At 47.2% G+C, this 19780-nt stretch overlaps 1 protein-coding gene across 2 annotated transcripts in view; it reads right to left on the bottom strand.

Annotated features, from left to right (window-relative positions):
• The window catches only part of LOC108920810 (transcription factor EC-like), a 29827-nt gene extending 21745 nt beyond the window's left edge, over nt 1–8082 (bottom strand). For both annotated transcript variants that reach the window (XM_029247558.1, XM_029247559.1), the window contains exons 1-2: nt 8023–8082; nt 586–760 (exon numbers count right to left, since the gene is read on the bottom strand). In XM_029247558.1, the coding sequence (XP_029103391.1) occupies nt 586–753 (168 nt within the window). In that variant the 5' untranslated portion in view covers nt 754–760; nt 8023–8082. The remainder of the gene's footprint in view (nt 1–585; nt 761–8022) is intronic.
• Nucleotides 8083–19780: the final 11698 nt, after the last annotated feature.

Raw genomic sequence — 19780 nt, 5'->3', positions numbered from 1 at the left:
GGTGCGGGAGGTGATTATGGCAGCGGGAGGCAGCTGTTTGTTCAGGTATCCGGTGCAATTGTCAACATTGCGCTAACAGGGTTCGCGTTTGAGCAAGAAGCTGTGAGGAGAGGTAAATTCATCCTGATGAATGGGCCCTGAGGAGGAAAAGGCTGCCTGGGTAGCATGGGTTCGATACGACGCATCGATATCAGCATTCCCTTTAATTACACCAATAGGTCAGGTAGAGCAGCTTCACCCAGAGCCCATTCCTTCACTCCGATTCCTCCAGCTGTTGGAGGTACCTCACCACGGTAGTAACATTACACGTTGACACTGTCAGCATTTTTGCAGCTTTCCTCGGAATGTGATGGCTAGTAAATAAACCGTAATTATAATGAGGAAAATTCTAAAGGCAGTAAGACAATTTTTAGCAGATTGCACATTATAGTAGCTCATACGTGACGTCGATAAATCTTGAGAAGTCTTGATTTGCTTACATCTAATGAATGTAGGATTATATCGCAGAGAAAGATGCGGTTCCACCACATATTCCATCATAGTGAGGCCAAGTTCTGCTGCGACACCGGAGGAAGATGCACTTACCCATGGTGGTGTCGTTTGTAGATGCCGGGGCAGCGGGCGCTGTTGGCAGTGGAGCCTAGTAGGTGGTGCATGGGACCACATCTGGGCCAATGTCTGGGACCAGTCTGGGATGGGAGATCTCTGTTGCTCTGCCTGCCGTCTCATTAGCTGTGTCGAGGACTGGAACATGGTCAGTCTGCACAAAATTGGAGCAGGTAGATCCATCACAACCCAGGAAGGGGACTCTTGTCACAGCTGAAGGTGGGTAAACTATTATTTATCTGGCACCTTAGATAAGTTGCTTGGTGTCCAATGCTCTGTTTGTATCCTAAGCTGCTCGATTATCGATTTGCCCATTTTTACATCTGGGGCAATTCAAGGTAATCACTACCCTGGGGACTTACAGGTGCTGGGATTCAAACCCACATTTTTCAGCTGCAAAGTGTGTGTGTGTGTGTTCTGTTCCTATAGCCGCTTGTACTCATTCCATGCAGCAGAACTGACTGCAGTAATAAAAACTTGCATGGTTTTCAGAAGCAATTGAGTAGAAAGTCCACATTTCCCGTAATACAGGCCTGGTCTGATTATTTTTACTACAATAACATACTGAATGGCTTGCTTGTGCCATCTGTCTTTCACACTAAATTAGCTGGAAGTTTACTTTGATGGCACATTATTACAGTGATAATATATCCTGTTAAAGCTCAAGCCACAGTAACAAACAGCAGCATGTTCCCTGTAACCCAAATCCATGACAGTCTGCATCTGTAAATGAAATCAGAACGCATTCATAACATGGGTCAACTGTTTTCTGGCCCACAGCTCTCCATTTAAAATATTATTGTTGGTAAATTGTGGAAAGCGTCTGTTTCTGGGATTTAACAAGCCACACAGAATGTAAGGAGTCCTATTTCCGCACGGTCAGCAAGATTCTAGCTAAAGTAACTTATTTTACATGTATCAGAAATGTGACCATATCTGATTGCATATCAGCAGCGTAAAACTTGCTTTATCCCTGCGTAGGAATACATCATATGTGTTACAAAAACCCTGACGAAAAAAAAATTAAAATAACTGCTTGCAAATGGGGGGGCACGGTGGTGCAGTGGGTTGGACCGGGTCCTGCTCTCTGGTGGGTCTGGGGTTCAAGTCCGGCTTGGGGTGCCTTGTGACGGACTGGCATCCTGTCCTGGGTGTGTCCCCTCCAGCCTCACGCCCTGTGTTGCCAGGTTATGCTCCAGCTCCCCGCAACCCCGTACGGGACAAGCGGTTCAGGCAGAGTGTGTGTGTGTGTGTGTGTGTGTGTGTGTGTGTTTTATGCTTTTACTCATTTATATGTATGAATATCTAGAAATTTTACAGGGTCAGTTCACCAGCCAGTTTATTAGCACAGCACTAAACAAAGTAGTAAACAAAGGGACATATTTAATAAACCCACAGAACCCTTTACAATACAGTGAGAGTATATCAGTTGTTAGGAAGATACAGAACTTCCAGTTTTTTCAGTATCAAAGGTCCATATACTATATATAATATGGTATATACAGTAGGGGGTATGGTGGTGCAGCGGGTTTGGCCAGGTCCTGTTCGCTGGTGGGTTTGGGGTTCGCAATGGACTGGCGTCCTGTCCTGGGTGTGTCCCCTCCCCCTCCAGCCTTGAGCCCTGTGTGGCTGTGTTAGGCTCCAGCTCACCGCAACCCCACTTGGAACAAAGTGGTTTCAGACAGTGTGTGTGTCTATACAGTATACACACACACACACACACACACACACACACTATATACTAAACATCTTGCATTTGTTTTTGTCCTTCTGCTGAGGAACAGTGGGTAAAAGAGGGTAAAGGACATGCGGATGGGGAGTGAGGCTCTGCCGGTGCCTCCTGGGGCTTCCTGTTCACCGTAGCCTGTGGGTGCCACTAATTTGATGGCAGTTAATGCGCACGTGACACACGGTGGACGTGGCCCCGGCTGGGGACCTGTCAGGGCGTTTAAATCTCCGGAGCTCGAGGGGCAGGTAAGACACCTTCCGGTGCCCTGCGACACTGTAGGCAATCAAACAGCTTTCGAGGAGCTCAAAGTGCTGCTTCCGGGAGATCTGTAACACTTTGAAGCAAAAAAGATGCACGAAAAAAGTGTCCCGGTGGATTTTCCCCTCGATGCGCGTGTCGGCATGTGATTGTCGGTGAGTACGAGTGTGCGCGCGCATGCTTTTGGAGACACACACGGGGGGGGCGAGGAAGAGCGATCCTTGGGGGCCAGCAGAAGTAGCGCTGTGGCCCTCGCGTGAAGCACGCCTCTGAAGTCCAGCGCGCGTCTCCTCCCCCTCGCCTCCGGTCCCCTCGGGCCCTGTCGGAGGAGCGCCGAGCGGCCGGGTCACAGTCTGGCGACCCCCGCTCCTCATTAAATCCTCCCGGAGACCGCTCCTCTGTGAGCTCCAGCGTGGCTCCGGCTCATTTGGAGCCCTCGTTTTGATCATGCACTAGTGAAGAGACCAAACAAGCCTTTTTCCTCTGTCCCTGCGTCCCTGTCGCTGCCTCTCCTCTCCGTCGCCCCTCTCCCTCCACACAAGGCCGTCTTTCAGCACCTCATCAGCCTTTGTCGAAGGCCTTTTCATTTAAAAGCACCTATTTATTTGCTCCTTTCACAGCTAATTCCCCGCGGCTTCCGTGGCGCTGACGGCGACGCCGACTGCAATTGGCAGACAGGGACGAGGTTGAGGCCGGATGGAGCCGATGGCTTCCACCACATCCCACCGAGCGCTGAGAAAAAGGATCGTTCCCTGGACAGTCGCACTCCAAAAAGGGGTGCGTTCCAGGAATGTGATCGGTGCTGAAAACTGATAACTGCATGTATTTTTATTTGATAGTATTAATCATCTGCCACTATTTGATTGTACGAATGATGTGAACAGCTGGGAGCGTAGTGGTTACAGCTGCTCCCTTTAGGCTCGAAGGTTGCAGGTTCGAATGCCGCCTCCGGCTGTAGCCACCTCTCTCTGCCAACCAGACTGCTACGCTCGTCCACATCTTCCCGCTTGGTGGTCCCACACATGAAAGGTAAAGCATGGAGGTTCTCAGTTCTGGCTCCGATGTGGTGGAACGACCTCCCCCTCTCACTCAGAGCTGCTGAATCTCTGCCCACATTTAAAAAGGGTCTGAAAACTCACCTCTTCCAGACTCACTTTGCCCATCATCTCTTAAGATCATGTAAGGTATACATGTTCATGATCGTGCTCGGATCAGTCCTTTACAGAGCCACTCCCGCAATGTACCATAAATGTTTGTATGTATCTCAACAAAAAAAAATTACTAGGAAGGTGATTAGGAATTGTTGATACTCTGGAAAAGTTTTATAAAGCTACTTGTGTTATGAACATCGGTGCATATGGTGAAGGAAACTAATTGTACTTAAGAATCACACATCTGCAGCTACATCTCTTTCTCCTAATGCAATGCACAAATTTTATTTTCTATGAGATGTACGTCGCTTTGGAGAAAAGCATCTGCTAAGTGAATATATGTAAATGTAAATGTGGTTAAAGCTGCTGCATTTGGATCCAAAGGTTGCCGGTTCATCTACTGCTATAGTATCCTTAAGCAAGATACTTACCCTAAATTGCTCCAGTAAATATTACCCAGATGTATAAAATGGGTAAATAATTTCATGTGGCTTAATATTTCAAGGTGCTTTGGAGAAAGGCATCAGCTAAATGAATGCAATGGGAATACTAACCCAGTTCATAATGAATCTTTAATGTAGTGTATTGTTTAATAATTTAAAATCATAAACTTCCTTTTTTTATAGGTTAGTGCTTCAATGGCAATATTATCTGTATTCTGTGAATGGGCCAAATGATTTAAGTGCAGATTTAATACCTTTAATACCTCCAAGGTACCACAAGGGGTCGCTATAATGGGGAAATATTGTACTGTATTTAAAATAAAAACTGAACAATTTAGTGTTTGTGTTCAGCACACACGGTTATGTCATCCAAGGTCAAAAAGAGTGGGATTATTATTTGGAAAAATAGAAGTCCTTGCTTTTTTAATTATTTTCACCTTTTTAGTTGCCTTAACTGAGTTTTGAGAGTTCTGCTCAATACCAACGTAAGAAGCGGTCGCTTTTACATAAATAATGGTTTCTTCCCTTAGTCTAATGTCGGCAGAGTATACATAAGATAATATTTACAGTCATCTACAAGAGCAACGTGAACCTCTGAATGCAAACCCCGGGAATGTCCTCTTATACACAGAGTGTGCGACAATCTACCCTTACATACTACACATCTGTATACTCTTACACTTACGAAACACACACCTTCTTCTTGTTGGACCACACTGTGAACGGAAACCAGAGCCATTCACAAAAAAATTACAATGTAAACAAGTAGGGGGGTGCAGCGGGCTTGGTTGGGCCCTCTTGTGTGGTGGGTCTGAGGTTCAAGTCCTGCTTGGGGTGCCTTGTGATGGACTGGCGTCCCGTCCGGGGTGTGTCCCCTCCCCCTCCAGCCCTGTGCCCTGTGTTGCGGGGTTAGGCTCCGGGTTGCTGTGACCCTACTCAGGTCAAGTGGTTTCAAAGAGTGTGCGTAAACAACCGGGTGCCTTCCAGTGTCCTCCGATAACAATTTTCCCCAAAAGTGTTTACACCGATTTACCCATTGATAGAGCAAGGTCATTTTTACAGGGGCAATTCAGGATACTACAGCAGCAGCAGCTGGGATTTAAACCCGTCACCTCCCAGTCCAAAGGCTGCAGTCGTAGCTACAGTCAAACGCTCATCTAGACACCAGGGCAATGTAACACACTCTGTCTCACACACACACACACACACTACGGGCCATTCAGAGTCACCAATTCACCTGAAATACATGTCGTTGGACTGCGGGAGGAAACAAGCACCCAGAGGAAACCAGCGCGAACACGGGGGAGGTTCGTGCAAAGCGCACGCGCTCCGCGGCAGGGATCGGGCCCACATCGTGCGGTACCGCCCAGGCGCGGCGAGACGACGGCGCCGCTCGCCGCACCACCGCTAATCGGGCAGATGGAGAAGTGGAGTAGCGTGCTTTGCGTGCGTAAATCTCTGCACCGTTTTGTTGAGTCATTCCCAGCGTGAGGATGACTCACCGCTCACACGTGGCCCGAGCCCGTTCCCCGAGTTCTGTTTCCCCCACATTCCGTCTGCACAACCCCAGCTCGCACCAGCGGCACCGTGCGCAGAGAACCCACTTCCCTTCCCGTGTAAACAAGCGTACATCCCTGCTAGAAAACCCCGTGACAGCCACGATGCCCACGGTCCACCCGCGCGCGAGGGCTCCTGAGCGAGGTTCCCCAAGACACCGATGGAGTCATCCGGTGACACGGAGGAACGCAGAGAGGCGCCGCGACCGCAGTCCCGCTCATCTGCTCCGCTCGCCGTAATCGTAGCGACTCACGGAGTCCTTCAGACGTCCCATCGGCGCTCCTAACACCCTCGCGACAGCATCTCCTCGGAGAGGTGCGAGGAACCCGAGCCCCGACCTTCAAGACCGCGGTCGAGACCCGCTCTCTCGCTGCGCTACACACTGCGCGCGCAGACCCGAGTCCTGCCATCCTTCCTCTCAGCTGAACGCTTCACAAAGCAGAGAGGCGCACTAAACGCATGCAAAGAAAAGTTGCGTAACAACAGACTTTTGTATTCGCTTGTGCGTTTCAACTGTCTGGTTTCCAGCGAATTTAACATCAACTTACTGGATCACCTTGAAATGTGTGCAGAGTGTAAGAGGAGAGAGGGCAGGGGGAGCAGAGTGTAAAAGTGCAATGGTGGGCAGTGTGCAGTGTGAGAGAGGAGAGGTGTGCAGTGTGTGAGAGGAGAGGTGTGCAGTGTGTGAGAGTACAGCAGTGCGCAGTGTGTGAGAGGAGAGAGGTGTGCAGTGTGAGAGAGGAGAGAGGTGTGCAGTGTGTGAGAGTACAGCAGTGTGCAGTGTGAGAGAGGAGAGAGGTGTGCAGTGTGTGAGAGGAGAGGTGTGCAGTGTGTGAGAGGAGAGGTGTGCAGTGTGTGAGAGTACAGCAGTGTGCAGTGTGAGAGAGGAGAGAGGTGTGCAGTGTGTGAGAGTACAGCAGTGTGCAGTGTGAGAGAGGAGAGAGGTGTGCAGTGTGTGAGAGTACAGCAGTGTGCAGTGTGAGAGAGGAGAGAGGTGTGCAGTGTGAGAGAGGAGAGAGGTGTGCAGTGTGTGAGAGTACAGCAGTGTGCAGTGTGAGAGAGGAGAGAGGTGTGCAGTGTGTGAGAGGAGGGAGGTGTGCAGTGTGAGAGAGGTGTGCAGTGTGTGAGAGGAGAGAGGTGTGCAGTGTGTGAGAGGAGGGAGGTGTGCAGTGTGTGAGAGTACAGCAGTGTGCAGTGTGTGAGAGGAGAGAGGTGTGCAACGCTGCTCTGTTTTACGTAAAGTGAGCCACAGCACCGCTGTTGAAAAGCACTCATACGATTCGCTTAGAGCTTCATCGCTTAATCAGCGATTGATGCAGCATTCAAATCAACATCAGTGTGGAATTAAACTACGAGAATCACGTTCCCATTGCATTCAAACTCTAAATTCTCACCATCACAGTCATTCGGGGACAAACTTTGTAATTCTCCATCGAAACAAAGTGTGTAATTAGAAGATATAAACCCCACATAGATATTATACTGTATGTTACAATTTACCCCAGAGGGGCAGTAACTGTCCTGCGGAAGCTGGGAGAAGTCACCTTTCAGGACAGTAATATCCAAGGTAAAACTGCTCAAATGTGCAGTTAGTGTCCGATAAACGAAGAAATTTACAGCAATATGATCATAAACGCAAATCCACAGACTATTTATTGGTAACTCAAAACAAGCGGTTATTAGAAGTGAACCACTAACTATTTGTAAAGCTAATTACACTTTCTTTGTATTAATTACACAATTTCTCACAAATGGACAGTGAATGTTTATCCTTCCCCCTAAGCACACACACACACACACACACATTTTCAGAACCGCCTGTCCCATACGGGGTCACGGGGAACCGGAGCCTACCCGGCAACACAGGGCGTAAGGCCGGAGAGGGAGGGGACACACCCAGGACGGGACGCCAGTCCATCGCAAGGCACCCCAGGCAGGACTCGAACCCCAGACCCACCGGAGAGCAGGACTGTGGTCCAACCCACCGCGCCACCGCGCCACCGCACCCCCTCCCCCTAAGCAATCTTTTGAAATTAAATTAATATTGTCAGTAGGAGTCACACTGGACGAAAGCCGTTCCCAGCTGTATCGTTATTAGTAATACATGAAATAAATATTATTAGTCATAAATTTAATGTTATTTCATAAATGCGGCAGGGCAGAGCCCAATCGCGTTCTACGATATTCCTGTTTCGAGTGAGCCCAGGAGAAGTATTCACGTTGAGTAAAGTGCCTCTTATGGTTATGGATTGTGGGGGTTGGTAAGCGAGCGCGTTACCTGAGCTCTGGGAGACAGCTGGCGTGCGGGACGAGGAGCCGCTCCGGGCTCCGCTCTGGATTCCTGCATTTTGAAGTGAAAGGGGGTTAAATATAAAGCGAGGGCCATTTCCTCTTTTCCGGCAAAGAGGAAGCCCTCTCCGCGTCCGACGCTGCTCTGGACCGTCGCGGCCTTGCTTCGGTCACATGACCTGCTCCTCAAGCGGGAGTCACCAAGTGAGGCGGTTAAGGGCAGGCAACCCGGGACACTGGACCGTCCACGGAGGAGACGGCCGGAACCGGCATCCGGCGGGCTGCCGCCCGTTCACCTTTTGGTTTTGATCTCGGCCCGCTTTAGCCGTGTGGCCTCGGGGCGAGAAGCGCTCTAGCCAGGTGCCACAGGTGCCGAACATCTACGAGTTGACAGCGGGGGTCTCGTGCAGGTGTGGAGAGAGATGGACAGAACATTCCAGACCCTTTCTTTGAGCTCCTCTCTCTCTCTCTCTCTCTCGCACACACACACACACTTTGATGTGTGTGTTATACCACCTTTGGGAAATATTCATGGAGAGTCTTCCTTGGAAGTTTACCGACAATAATGTGAAAGAAGATTTAAGGGTTTCCGAAAAGAGCCTTTGGTTGCATTATTCACACTTGTTGCTTTTTGACGGCAAAGTCACGAAAGCGGTCGCTGTGTTTTGAACCCCTGCACTTAGGGTTAGGGTGCCTACGACCCGACGCCTTTACGCGTTCGAACGGCTGGACCGTTTCCGTGGCGCAAACCAGGCCCGGCGTTGTGTAGAAGAGCTCAAGTGCAGAGTTCCTTGTGGGACCTGAACCCACAACACTTTGGTCACAAGTCTAGTTTCTCAACCTTTTGGTCCTGTTCGGTTAATCCCATCCTGTGGAAGAAACGCTCGAATGACTCATCGTCTCAGCTCCCGTGGGCGTCCACATGACCGATATATACCAAGCTGAAGATCATAGAAAATATTGGTGGTCTTCGTAGGTCACATGAAACCAACCAATCGCGTCCAAGCTTCAGGCGATCCCACCCATCAAACTATATATAAAGGAGGAAGCATCCAACACAAATCACACAACTTGCGCACCGATGATGTCACCTCGACTGGTGACGAAACGTTTGCAACCTAAACGCCAAACTCGGCGAACAACCGAACACCTCATATATCAATCTTTCCTTTTCCATTACTGAACGCTCACTCAAGTCAAATGGCACTGCATGGCCTCTTCCTTTTTTTTTCCATTATCCAGCCATTCTGGGTGTTACAAGAGATGCAGATACACGATGGCTTCAAAGGGAATTGAGCTCCAAACAAAAAGCATGTTGAACTGAAAGAAGGATTCGGCGATAATGCAGTTTACGACACTGTGCCTTTAAGGAATACTCTGTTACTTTTGAGGACTTTTACATGAGTGTGTAACACAGGCCGACCCCCCCGATGGTAACGCAACACAGGAAAAGCTCAGTGGACTTCCATGCGTTTGGTGTGTGTTAGCTCTGCTTCAGCCCTCTCGGGGTTGGGAGGGGGTCTCCCAGTAAGGGTGGTCCCCAGTAAGGGTGGTCCTGCTCGTACTCCACGGTGTGCTTCGGAAGCTGCGGTGGGGCTCGTCTGAGTGGCGGGCGGCAGGAAGCCGCAGCATCCCGTATCACGCAGCTCCGAAGCGAAGGAATACTTGACACCATTGATGTAGCATCAACCGATGCCCCCCCTGCTGGTTTGGTCAGTGAATCACACTGTCTTCTCCCAATACTTTTCTCTCTTAGAGGTTGAAAGAAGAGATCGGCGAGACCTCGGAAAGGTGGAGTGAACGCAGGAACAACAGGCCGGGCGGTGGAGTTCGGACGCTCACTGTCTCGCTACCACGGCGTGGAGGTCAAGGGTCATTCCTTGGGAAGGTTGCTGGTCGATTCTTTCAGTCGTGTATCAGGTTTACTGGAATGACGCCAGTGTGTCTCCCTGAAACGGGACTTATAATAATAATCTATTTATGACAATTTATCCCTTTATAGTAGGGGGGTGCGGTGGGTTGGACCACAGTCCTGCTCTCGAGTGGGTCTGGGGTTCGAGTCCCGCTTGGGGTGCCTTGCGACGGACTGGCGTCCCGTCCTGGGTGTGTCCCCTCCCCCTCTGGCCTTACGCCCTGTGTTACTGGGTAGGCTCCGGTTCCCTGCGACCCCATATGGGACAAGCGGTTCTGAAAATGTGTGTGTGTGTGTGTGTGTGTGTGTGTGTGTGTGTGTGTATGTATCCCTTTATACAGCTGGGTAACTTTACTGCAGCAATTTAGGGTAAGTACCTTGCTCAAGGGCACTACAGCTGGTGGTAGGATTCAAACCTGCAACCTTTAGGTTCAAAAGCAGCAGCTCTAGCCGTTATGCCACCCGCTGCCACTTACGGTGATTATTAACTTTATTTAATTTTTTTAATTTAACTGTATTTTTATGAGACCCTAAACCACAACGCTAAAGTCCCTACCGTTGTTCACACACACACACACACACACACACACACACACACACACACACACACAGAGAGACAGACAGACAGAGTCACCAATTGTCTGAAACGCATCTTTGGACTGTGGGAGGAAACCCACACAAGCAAGGGGAGTGAAGGAGTGGATTTATTCAGGGAGGGGCATTTACTGTATATGTAAATCTGTTCTGTTCATAATAGGGTTTTTACAGCTTCTTGTTATATTTTTTCTATTTATTACTTTGTTATTCTCTATTAGTAATTAGAATACATTTTTATAGACATGTTTAGTATTGTGGTGGCGCGGTGGGCTTGGCCACGTCTTGTTCTCTGGCAGGTCTGGGGTTCGAGTCATGCTTGGGGTGCCTTGCGATGGACTGGCGTCCTGTCCGGGGTGTGTCCCCTCCAGCCTTGCGCCCTATGTTGCTGGGTTAGGCTCCAGCTTGCTGCACCCCCTGCTTGGGACAAGCAGCTTCAGCCAGCGTGTGTGTGTGTGTGTGTGTGTGTGTGTGTGTGTGTGTGTGTAGCATTTTTGTGTTATGCATGTGACATTCACACACGTGGGGTAATTTCGAGTCACCAATCTGCATGAAACACATGTGTTTGGACTGTTGAAGGAACTCGGGAGTCTTTGTTAGTACATTGTAAAAGCTGTGAAAGAGCTCAACAAGTTCAGGACAACATTTACATCTACTCATATACCTGACACTTTTCTCCAAAGCAACTCACACACACTCATACATTATCTGAAACTGCTTGTCCAATACAGGGTCACAGCAAGCTGGAGCCTAACCCAGCAACACAGGCTGTAAGGCTGGAGGGGACACACCCAGGACAGGACGCCAGTCCATCGCAAGGCAGCCCAAGCGGGACTCGAACCCCAGACCGACTGGAGAGCAGGACCTGGTCCAACCCACCGCACCACCACATCCCCCCATCCAAAGTAACTTACAGTGTTAATTTTAAACCCATTTATACAGCTGAGTAATTTTACCAGAGCAATTTAGGGTAAGTACCTTGCTCAAGGGTACTACAGCTGAAGGTGGGATTCGAACCTGTGACTTTTAGATCCAAAATCAGCTCCAACCACTACACTAGCAGATGCTCCTAGACACACATACACTACTGGAAAGATGCTGGTTCAGGGAAACTGCCTTGTTATTACTAATGTTAAATATCGAAATAATTCTGCCCATTTTATTGGAATTTATTGATATTTTACGGTGTCACTTTCGGGGCTCAAGAACACAGAAGAACTTTTCCCAGTGTAACTGACGACTTTGGATTAGTTTCACACCCAGTTTTTCCACCCGTTCAGCACTGATGGGACGATCACGCAGGAGTGTCCAGCTGTCACTTTGGAGACCAGACCAGGATGGTCAGTTACCAAAGTGTCCGTCCAGATACGCATGCACACAGGGAGAGGACAGAAATGGGTTGAGATCACAGCGTGTCGCGTGAAAGTGCACGACTGCGTGTGCGCGAGTACTTCGGCGCTGCTCTTTCAAGGCGCTGCCCTCCATCTCAGCCTTCTCCTGGACCGGCCTGAGAAACGTCCAGCGCGTCCTCTCTTCCTGCCACTTTCGCACCTGATTATTCTACTTTAACTCCCAAACCGGCTCTCGTTTTGTCCGGAGGTTTTCGGAGCGGTCGAGGCACATGAGCCGAGACGAGCCGAGGCGCTCGCTTCCTCAGATGACAACGGGACACAGCTTCACGTCCACCTCACCTGCGCATCTTTGATCATAACATGGTGCGGGATGTTGTTTGATTCCAGGAAAACCTTGACGGCAAAAGGCACTCGGACGTCCACGGGCAGATCAGAGGAAAACGGGGCAAAGCCAGAAGTCCAACTGGGAGAAGATGAGAAGAGATGCAGACTCGGCGCGGGACGCTCTGCCTCGCGTGGATCTTTTCGGCCTTTTTTTAGCTCCCGCTCAGCGCCAGGAAACGGCTCAGCGCTACGTCTGGGAGCTTTCCTCTTCCTCTGACAAAAGAGGCTCATCTCCTAGGGCTCTCGGTGCTTCCCCCCGAAGCGCAAGCGCTGCCAGATCCTGTCCTCGGAGCAGGAACTCTTCTCAACTGCTGTTCAAAGTGTAGCAACACGCTGCGCTACGTTGGGTTCCCCCCGCGCATTCAGCCCAGTATGGCCACCTTGGGCTTACAGGGGAAACGGACACAGCAATTCTTCAAATGGCTCAGAAGGTATTTTCCATTAAAGACTGAGCTGAGTGAAATTGATTAATTTGAGAAATCCCGTGCCGCCGTACACTCTGATATGTATAAGGCCGTTCTTGCGCAATAACACGTTTCCTGTCAAAAACGGGATGTTTCGCTTTTGTTTCTTCTCCAATAGTATGAAAAATGCGGCTTGTTAAATTCTTGCCCTACCTCGATGCCCTATCGCTCTTCCGAGGACGGCAGGAGGCGAATCTGCTCTTCTGACTGTGCGGCGTCCTGGTCTCTCTGGGGGGTACAGCAGTTGCTCCATTTGTTCCAGTTTTTCCAGTTCCATCAGTTTTCCGTCTTTCTCCATTCACCTGTAACGACACAGCTACATTTAATGGGTGTAATCTTAAGACAGACACTATTTTAACAATACAATTTTGAATTTTAGAGATATATCAGCATTCGTGTGCAGGGTGGTCACTGAATATAGCTAATTTTAATGTCTCCAAAAATTGATTGTGTTGCTATTAAACAGATTAAGGTCTTTGCAGTAACACAATGAAGACAGTAATCTAATAACTTAACATCTTAAATAGAAACTACATTCAATGTACTACTGTAGTGAATTGATTTTGGAACTCATTCAAAATACTGAATGAGCCTCAAACACCTGCTTTTGTCTCCCTCTAGTGGTCAGTGTCGGAATTACGTATTAAGGCCTTTTACACCTTTTACATTTTTATTACAGTATATTACAGTACATTACATGAACACCTTTTAATTGTTACTGTTACTTACATTGTATGGAATGTGTATGTATTTGGTAGACACTTTTCTCAGGACCTCCTGCGTTGCAAATTTAGCCAAAAAAAATGTGATGAATAAATTAGGAATTCATTGTAGAAATCACTTTAAATCTCAGCAAATTATAAGCCTGATTTGAAAAAACAACATTATATTAGTAACCCATATAAGTCAAATGCAAATCTGAATGAAAAATAATGCAGCTTCATTCATATTTGACAGAACTTGGCATACAGTCTACTAAATTTCAAAGTCTATCTATCTATCTATCTATTTGATGTGCATATTATTTTAAAGATGGGTGTGCCTATGTATTTCAATGTATGTTACTCAGGAAACAAATATTTTATCATTTTAATGCAGCATCAAAACATCATACTTTATATGTATCATCCAGTATACAATGTGATTAATTTTAATATGTTTAATGTTATTATGCAAATTGCAGAAACAGCTAATTCAACTAATCCGGCTATTTTCTCTCCATGCAAAGACTTTTGTGCAGACAGCCGTTACTAAAAGAGCAGAGAGTAGCAGAGGTCCCTTCATTGAACCGGAGTGGGGGTCTCTTCGGAATTGAGCTTAAAGGTTGCGCTCTTTATACTCTTAAACCAACATATTTTCTGCTCCCAGGACGCTGCGGAGACGCGAGTGTTTTTCCATCTTCGCAAAACTTGGCTTATATTTAGAAGAGGACATGAAAGCGTCACAGCTCATTGTACACCCCCCTCCCCACTGGCCTCACACACAGCACCAGATGTACATTTCTGCTCATTTCCCTCACTTTTTGGTGGCCAGCATTTGTGTTGCATCAGATTTCACGGTTACTTTTTTGTTCATTTTGTATTCCGCAAATGAGCGTTGTGTGTTTTTGTCATTTGTGCTGTGAAAAAAAGGAATAGTTATTACAGTGCGCTCAGAAGAGGAAAACATAACTTGAAGAAACTTTTCTTTAGCCAAGCATTTCAGTACTTTTAATACTCGAGCTTTTGTTCAAGTACGGTATTTTGAAAATATCATATCTCTTCCTCGGCTACACTTCCAAGGCTGTGAACAGTATCACTACATTGTGTTAATCTGGAATATTTAACACTGTTTATCACTAAACATCTTAGTTAACTAAACACGTTCTGTACAGACTGGAAGACCAATGTATCATTCAGCTTCAAATCATTTTAAATGTGATATATAGATACATTAATGTACGAGTAATTTCTACTATTATTTTCAATGGAATTTTTTTTTTAATTCCTGAGCCACAAAAGTGACACCAATTTATGCTAAAATACCAACGAGTCCCATTAAAAACAGACAAAGTTACTTCAACAGTTAACATTACACAACACAACAAGGCAGCTTCCCTTCATTATTACTTTGCTCAGCTGCTGACACTGCGTGCAGTGCTTAAACCTTGTGGAATAACACACAATAAACTTGCACTGACACATAATATATCAAGTATAATACTAAACATGTTAAATATGTTGTTATAATGTATGGATGAGTGACCCAGTGTAAGTAGTGTATCTAGCAGTGTAAGTCTTTGGATGCTCTGGTTTCCTCCCACACTCCAAAGACATGCTGCTCAGGTTCCCCCATAGTGTGTGAGTGACAGAGAGCGAGAGAGTGTGTGTGTTCCACTGATGTATGGATGAGTGACCCAGTGTAAGTAGTGTATCTAGCAGTGTAAGTCACCGCGGTGAATAAGGTGTGTGGGCTCATAACACTACATAGTATCCATTGGAAGTTGCTTTGGAGAAAAGCATTTCAAAACAAATAAAAGTAAATGTATATTTACTTGTGATTAAATTGCCCAAAGTGTGTTTGTGTATGTGTGTGTATGCATGGATGTGTGCTTCTATAAATGTGCAAATGACTGCAGACTCCTGACCTCTGGAACCCTGTGCTGGACAGGCAGTTTCTGATCAATGAATGAATGAATGACTCAATCAATCAATCAATGCAAATATGCCATTAGAAGACAAGCTATGAGAATATTTTTATTATAAATACTGTATAAAATACACACACACACGCACTCTTTCAGAGCCGCTTGTCCCATACGGGGTCACAGGGAACCGGAGCCTACCCGGTAACAAAGGGCGTAAGGCCAGAGGGGGAGGGGACACACCCAGGACGGGACGCCAGTGCGCCGCAAGGCACCCCAAGCGGGACTCAAACCCCAGACCCACTGGAGAGTAGGACCTGGGACCAACCCACTGCGCCACTGCGCCACCGTGCCACCACATCCCCCCCCCCCCGTATAAAATATGTTGGTGCAATTATAATCATGCATAAGAGCACCTTTTATTTTTGGTATTTCTATTAATTTCAGGTGAAATATTTTTCATTCCGGAACAGATTGTTTATTTTCCGTAAGATATTATGATACACACACACACACACACATTTTCAGAACCGCTTGTCCCATACGGGGTCACGGGGAACCGGAGCCTACCCGGTAACACAGGGCGTAAGGCCAAAGGGGGAGGGGGACACACCCAGGACGGGACGCCAGTCCGCCACAAGGCACCCCCAGCGGGACTCAAACCCCAGACCCACCGGAGAGGAGGACTGTGGTCCATATTTCAGCCGAATTTAATAGGAACAAACAGCCCCCTTGCTGCCATTTGGTGCGTTCTGCTATACGGCCTGAAGGGGGCGCCAACGGCAACAGAACTTCCTTTTGCTAAAATACCATTAATTCATCCTTCTGGGATGTAGGCAGCAGAACATTATTGTTCAAATATTCTGTGATAATCTGTTTTTTTGTTTCCTTAATTTTTCTACTTTTTCTCCAAAACCTGCCAAAGAGAGGAAAAACAGTACTGTGTAATACTTTTTGGTGTTTGAAAATAATATTCCATTGAATTAACTGATTCTGAGGTTCCATCATAAAATAAGAAGTTACAGAACAAGTGAACTAGACAGTTTTTTAGAAAGTGGTTCAGAGGAAACAATGTATCAGCTGGATGGTACCATGGAAAGGAAACTGGTGTCCTTGAGCAGCAAACTCGTCCTTATTTATAGCATGTGGGCATATGTCCGTGAGTGTGTGTGTGTGTGTGTGTGTGTGTGTGTGTGTGTGCGCGCATTTCAACATGCAGAATGTGTATGTCCATCTGCTCGTCTAACACCAGTCAGCTTCATGTGGGACATCATCTCAGACGAGGTTGAGGCCGAACTGGAAATCTGGCTTTGTGCTCGATCTGGCCTGCTCCTCACACACCTCACTGCCGTGGTTTATTTACCACAGTGAAGCATTTAGGATCACATTGAGTCACACGGGGTCACACACGTTAAACCAACAATGAAACCATAAGCTGTAAATTTTCCTGTGTTTTTGGGGGTTCATGATTGAAGGTATTGATTTCACTTGCTTCTCCTGGTAATTCTAAGGTTTGCAGCACGTTGCCAGCTTTAATCCGTATTTGACTGTCTTTCACGTTAATAATATAGTTTTCACCATTTTTTAAAGAGATACTGATTTTTTATAACAGTGTAGCGCTTGATCGTGAGAGGATAGGATAGGATAGGGTACGGTATGGTACGGTACGGTACGACAGGATAGGACAGGTATTTACTTATCCCTGATGGGAAATTCACACACACAGCCACTTAAAAGATGATGAGTAACAACAAGGTGCACATAATACAAGCGGTAATGCAGTCACGCCTAAACAAAATAGACAGTTTCATAATTACAGTTCCATTAGATGGTTCAGCAAGTGCAGCAACTCCAAGGTCACAAGGTCATGATATGATGACTGGTCTTGCGGTTCATTCATAGGGATAAGCGGAGAGAAGAAGTCAGTTCAACACGAGTCTCCTGTTTCTCACAGAAGCGAGCGGTCATGCTTGTCTACGGAACCCGATAATTTGTGTTCGACAGAAATGCATAGGAGATCTTTTCAAAGGGGGCAGAGTAAAATCATTGCTCTGGAGAAGAAGAGTCTTGGTTTAGGAAGGGTGAGATTTCAGCAAGCAGGTCTAAGGCTCTAGAGGCAGTTATTGATAAGAAGGAATTAGATTCTTGCTGTGGCCATTTGGGGGGATGTGGTGGCGCAGAGGGTTTGGCTGGGTCCTGTTCTATTGTGGGTCTGGGGTTCGAGTCCTGCTTGGGGTGCCTTGTGATGGACTGGCATCCTATCCTAGGTGTGTCCCCTCCCCCTCCAGCCGCATGCCCTGTGCTGCTGGGTTAGGCTCTGGTTTGCAGCGATCCTACTTGGGACAAGCAGCTTCAGCCTGTGTGTGTGTGTGTGGCTGTTTGGCACAATCTCTTCTTCTAACCACTGTTTTGACTCATGAGAAATTCCTTAATGCTGGGCACTCTGTGTGTACATGTAGCTTTGAACAATAACATCCTTAAATTTGCCCCTTGAATCGCCCTTGGTCCTTGCTGGACAATTTAAGTGGTTTAAAAATGAAGTGTTTTAAAATTTTCATAAATGGTGCTGTACAATTTTAAAGCCCATTACAGTTCAAAATATCTAGAATTTTATATGGCTGATTTAAATTATTTTTTGTCCTCTAATTTCTGGGTTTTTTTTTTTTTTTTTTTTTTGCTTTTAGGTGTTTTTGTATTCTTTTTAGATGAAACTTTATTTCAACACTATTTTATGATACCAAAAGTCCACTGGGTGGCAGTGCGCAACTTGCGCAAGAGAAAGAAATAAGCAAACAAACCCAAAAATTCTGATCATCAGTCCAGCAACTAAAAAGCACTTACACTTATATGCACTTATTCAACCTTTTAGTATAAATGCTTTATGCTCCATCACTTACAGCTGTTACCCTGGTATATGGTTCACCACATAAAGCAGAGTGAGGACAGAATGTAAAAGGTCTTTCAGGAAAGACATCTTCTCAGCAGCCAGTAAGGAACATGTATAACATATCATCTGAGATTTAAAAAAGGCATGTAGTTTATATCTATTTTTAAATAACCAGGATGTATATAGAATGGTTTAAAATCAGGTATTTGCAGCTGGAGTTTGAATGCAGTCTGAAACTCAGAGACTCTCCCCAACAGCCCATTTTCACTACTGCAGTATGTACACACACATACACACATACACACACACACACACACACACACACACACACACACTGGCTGAAACCGCTTGTCTCAAGCACGGTCGCGGCAAGCCAGAATCTAACCCAGCAACACAGGGCATAGGGCTGGAGGGGGGAGGACACACCCAAGACGGGATGCCAGTCCATCACAGGGCACCCCAAGCAGGACTTGAACCCCAGACCCACCAGAAAGCATGCATTTGCCAAACCCGCTGCGCCACTGTGCCCCCCCAACAATATGTATATCCAGCCAAATGTATTAATATCATGCATGCACAGCTAAATCTATGGAGGCCATGAACAGTGTGGACAGTATGGACAGCGTGGACAGTGTGTCGGTTGCATCATTCAGACACCCACCCAGAGGATGACTGGATACTGTACCAAGTGATCCTGGTGGACCCTTAATGACACTTTGAGAGGCTCTTTTCAGCACAGAGCACAGGTCTCAGGTCGGAACATGTCCTGTCTCATTCATCTGAGGACACACTGAGCAACCTGCCACAGTTTCCCCAACCATCCAGTTTAATGCTTAACAATTCAGCTTAATGCCTTTTCTTTAATATTCACCTTTATTTAGCTGGCACTGTTATCCAAAGGGGGGTGTGGTGGTGCAGTGGGTTGGACAGGGTCCTACTCTCCAGTGGATCTGGGGTTCAAGTCCCACTTGGGGTGCCTTGCGACGGACTGGCGTCCCGTCCTGGGTGTGTCCCCTCCCCCTCCGGCCTTACGCCCTGTGTTGCCGGGTAGGCTCCGGTTCCCTGTGACCCCATATGGGACAAGCGGTTTGGAAAATGTGTGTGTGTGTTATCCAAGGTGACATATGATGTTGCATAATCAACACACACACCTTCAGAACCACTTGTCCCATACGGGGTCGCGGGGAACCGGAGCCTACCTGGCAACACACAGTGTAAGGCCGGAGGGGGAGGGGACACACCCAGGACAGGACACCAGTCTGCCACAAGGCACCCCAAGCGGGACTTGAACCCCAGACCCACTGGAGAGCAGGACCCAGTTGAACCCCCTGCGCCACCATGCCTCCCCTGCATAATCAACATTACAATGATTTAGCCATTTATGCAACAAGGTTCACTTGTTGTGCCAATTCATGGTATTTTGATTACTTCAAGGAATCATATAAGTACTATGACCGGAGCAGGACTCAAACCTGTAACCTTCAGATTACAACGAAACAGCCATAACCAGTACAGTACCTGCTTTCTGGTC

The sequence above is a fragment of the Scleropages formosus genome, chromosome 21 (assembly GCF_900964775.1).
Source record: "Scleropages formosus chromosome 21, fSclFor1.1, whole genome shotgun sequence".
Lineage (NCBI taxonomy): Eukaryota > Metazoa > Chordata > Actinopteri > Osteoglossiformes > Osteoglossidae > Scleropages > Scleropages formosus.
Note: the sequence above shows the minus strand (reverse complement) of the source record. Positions and strands in the feature narration are given on the sequence as shown.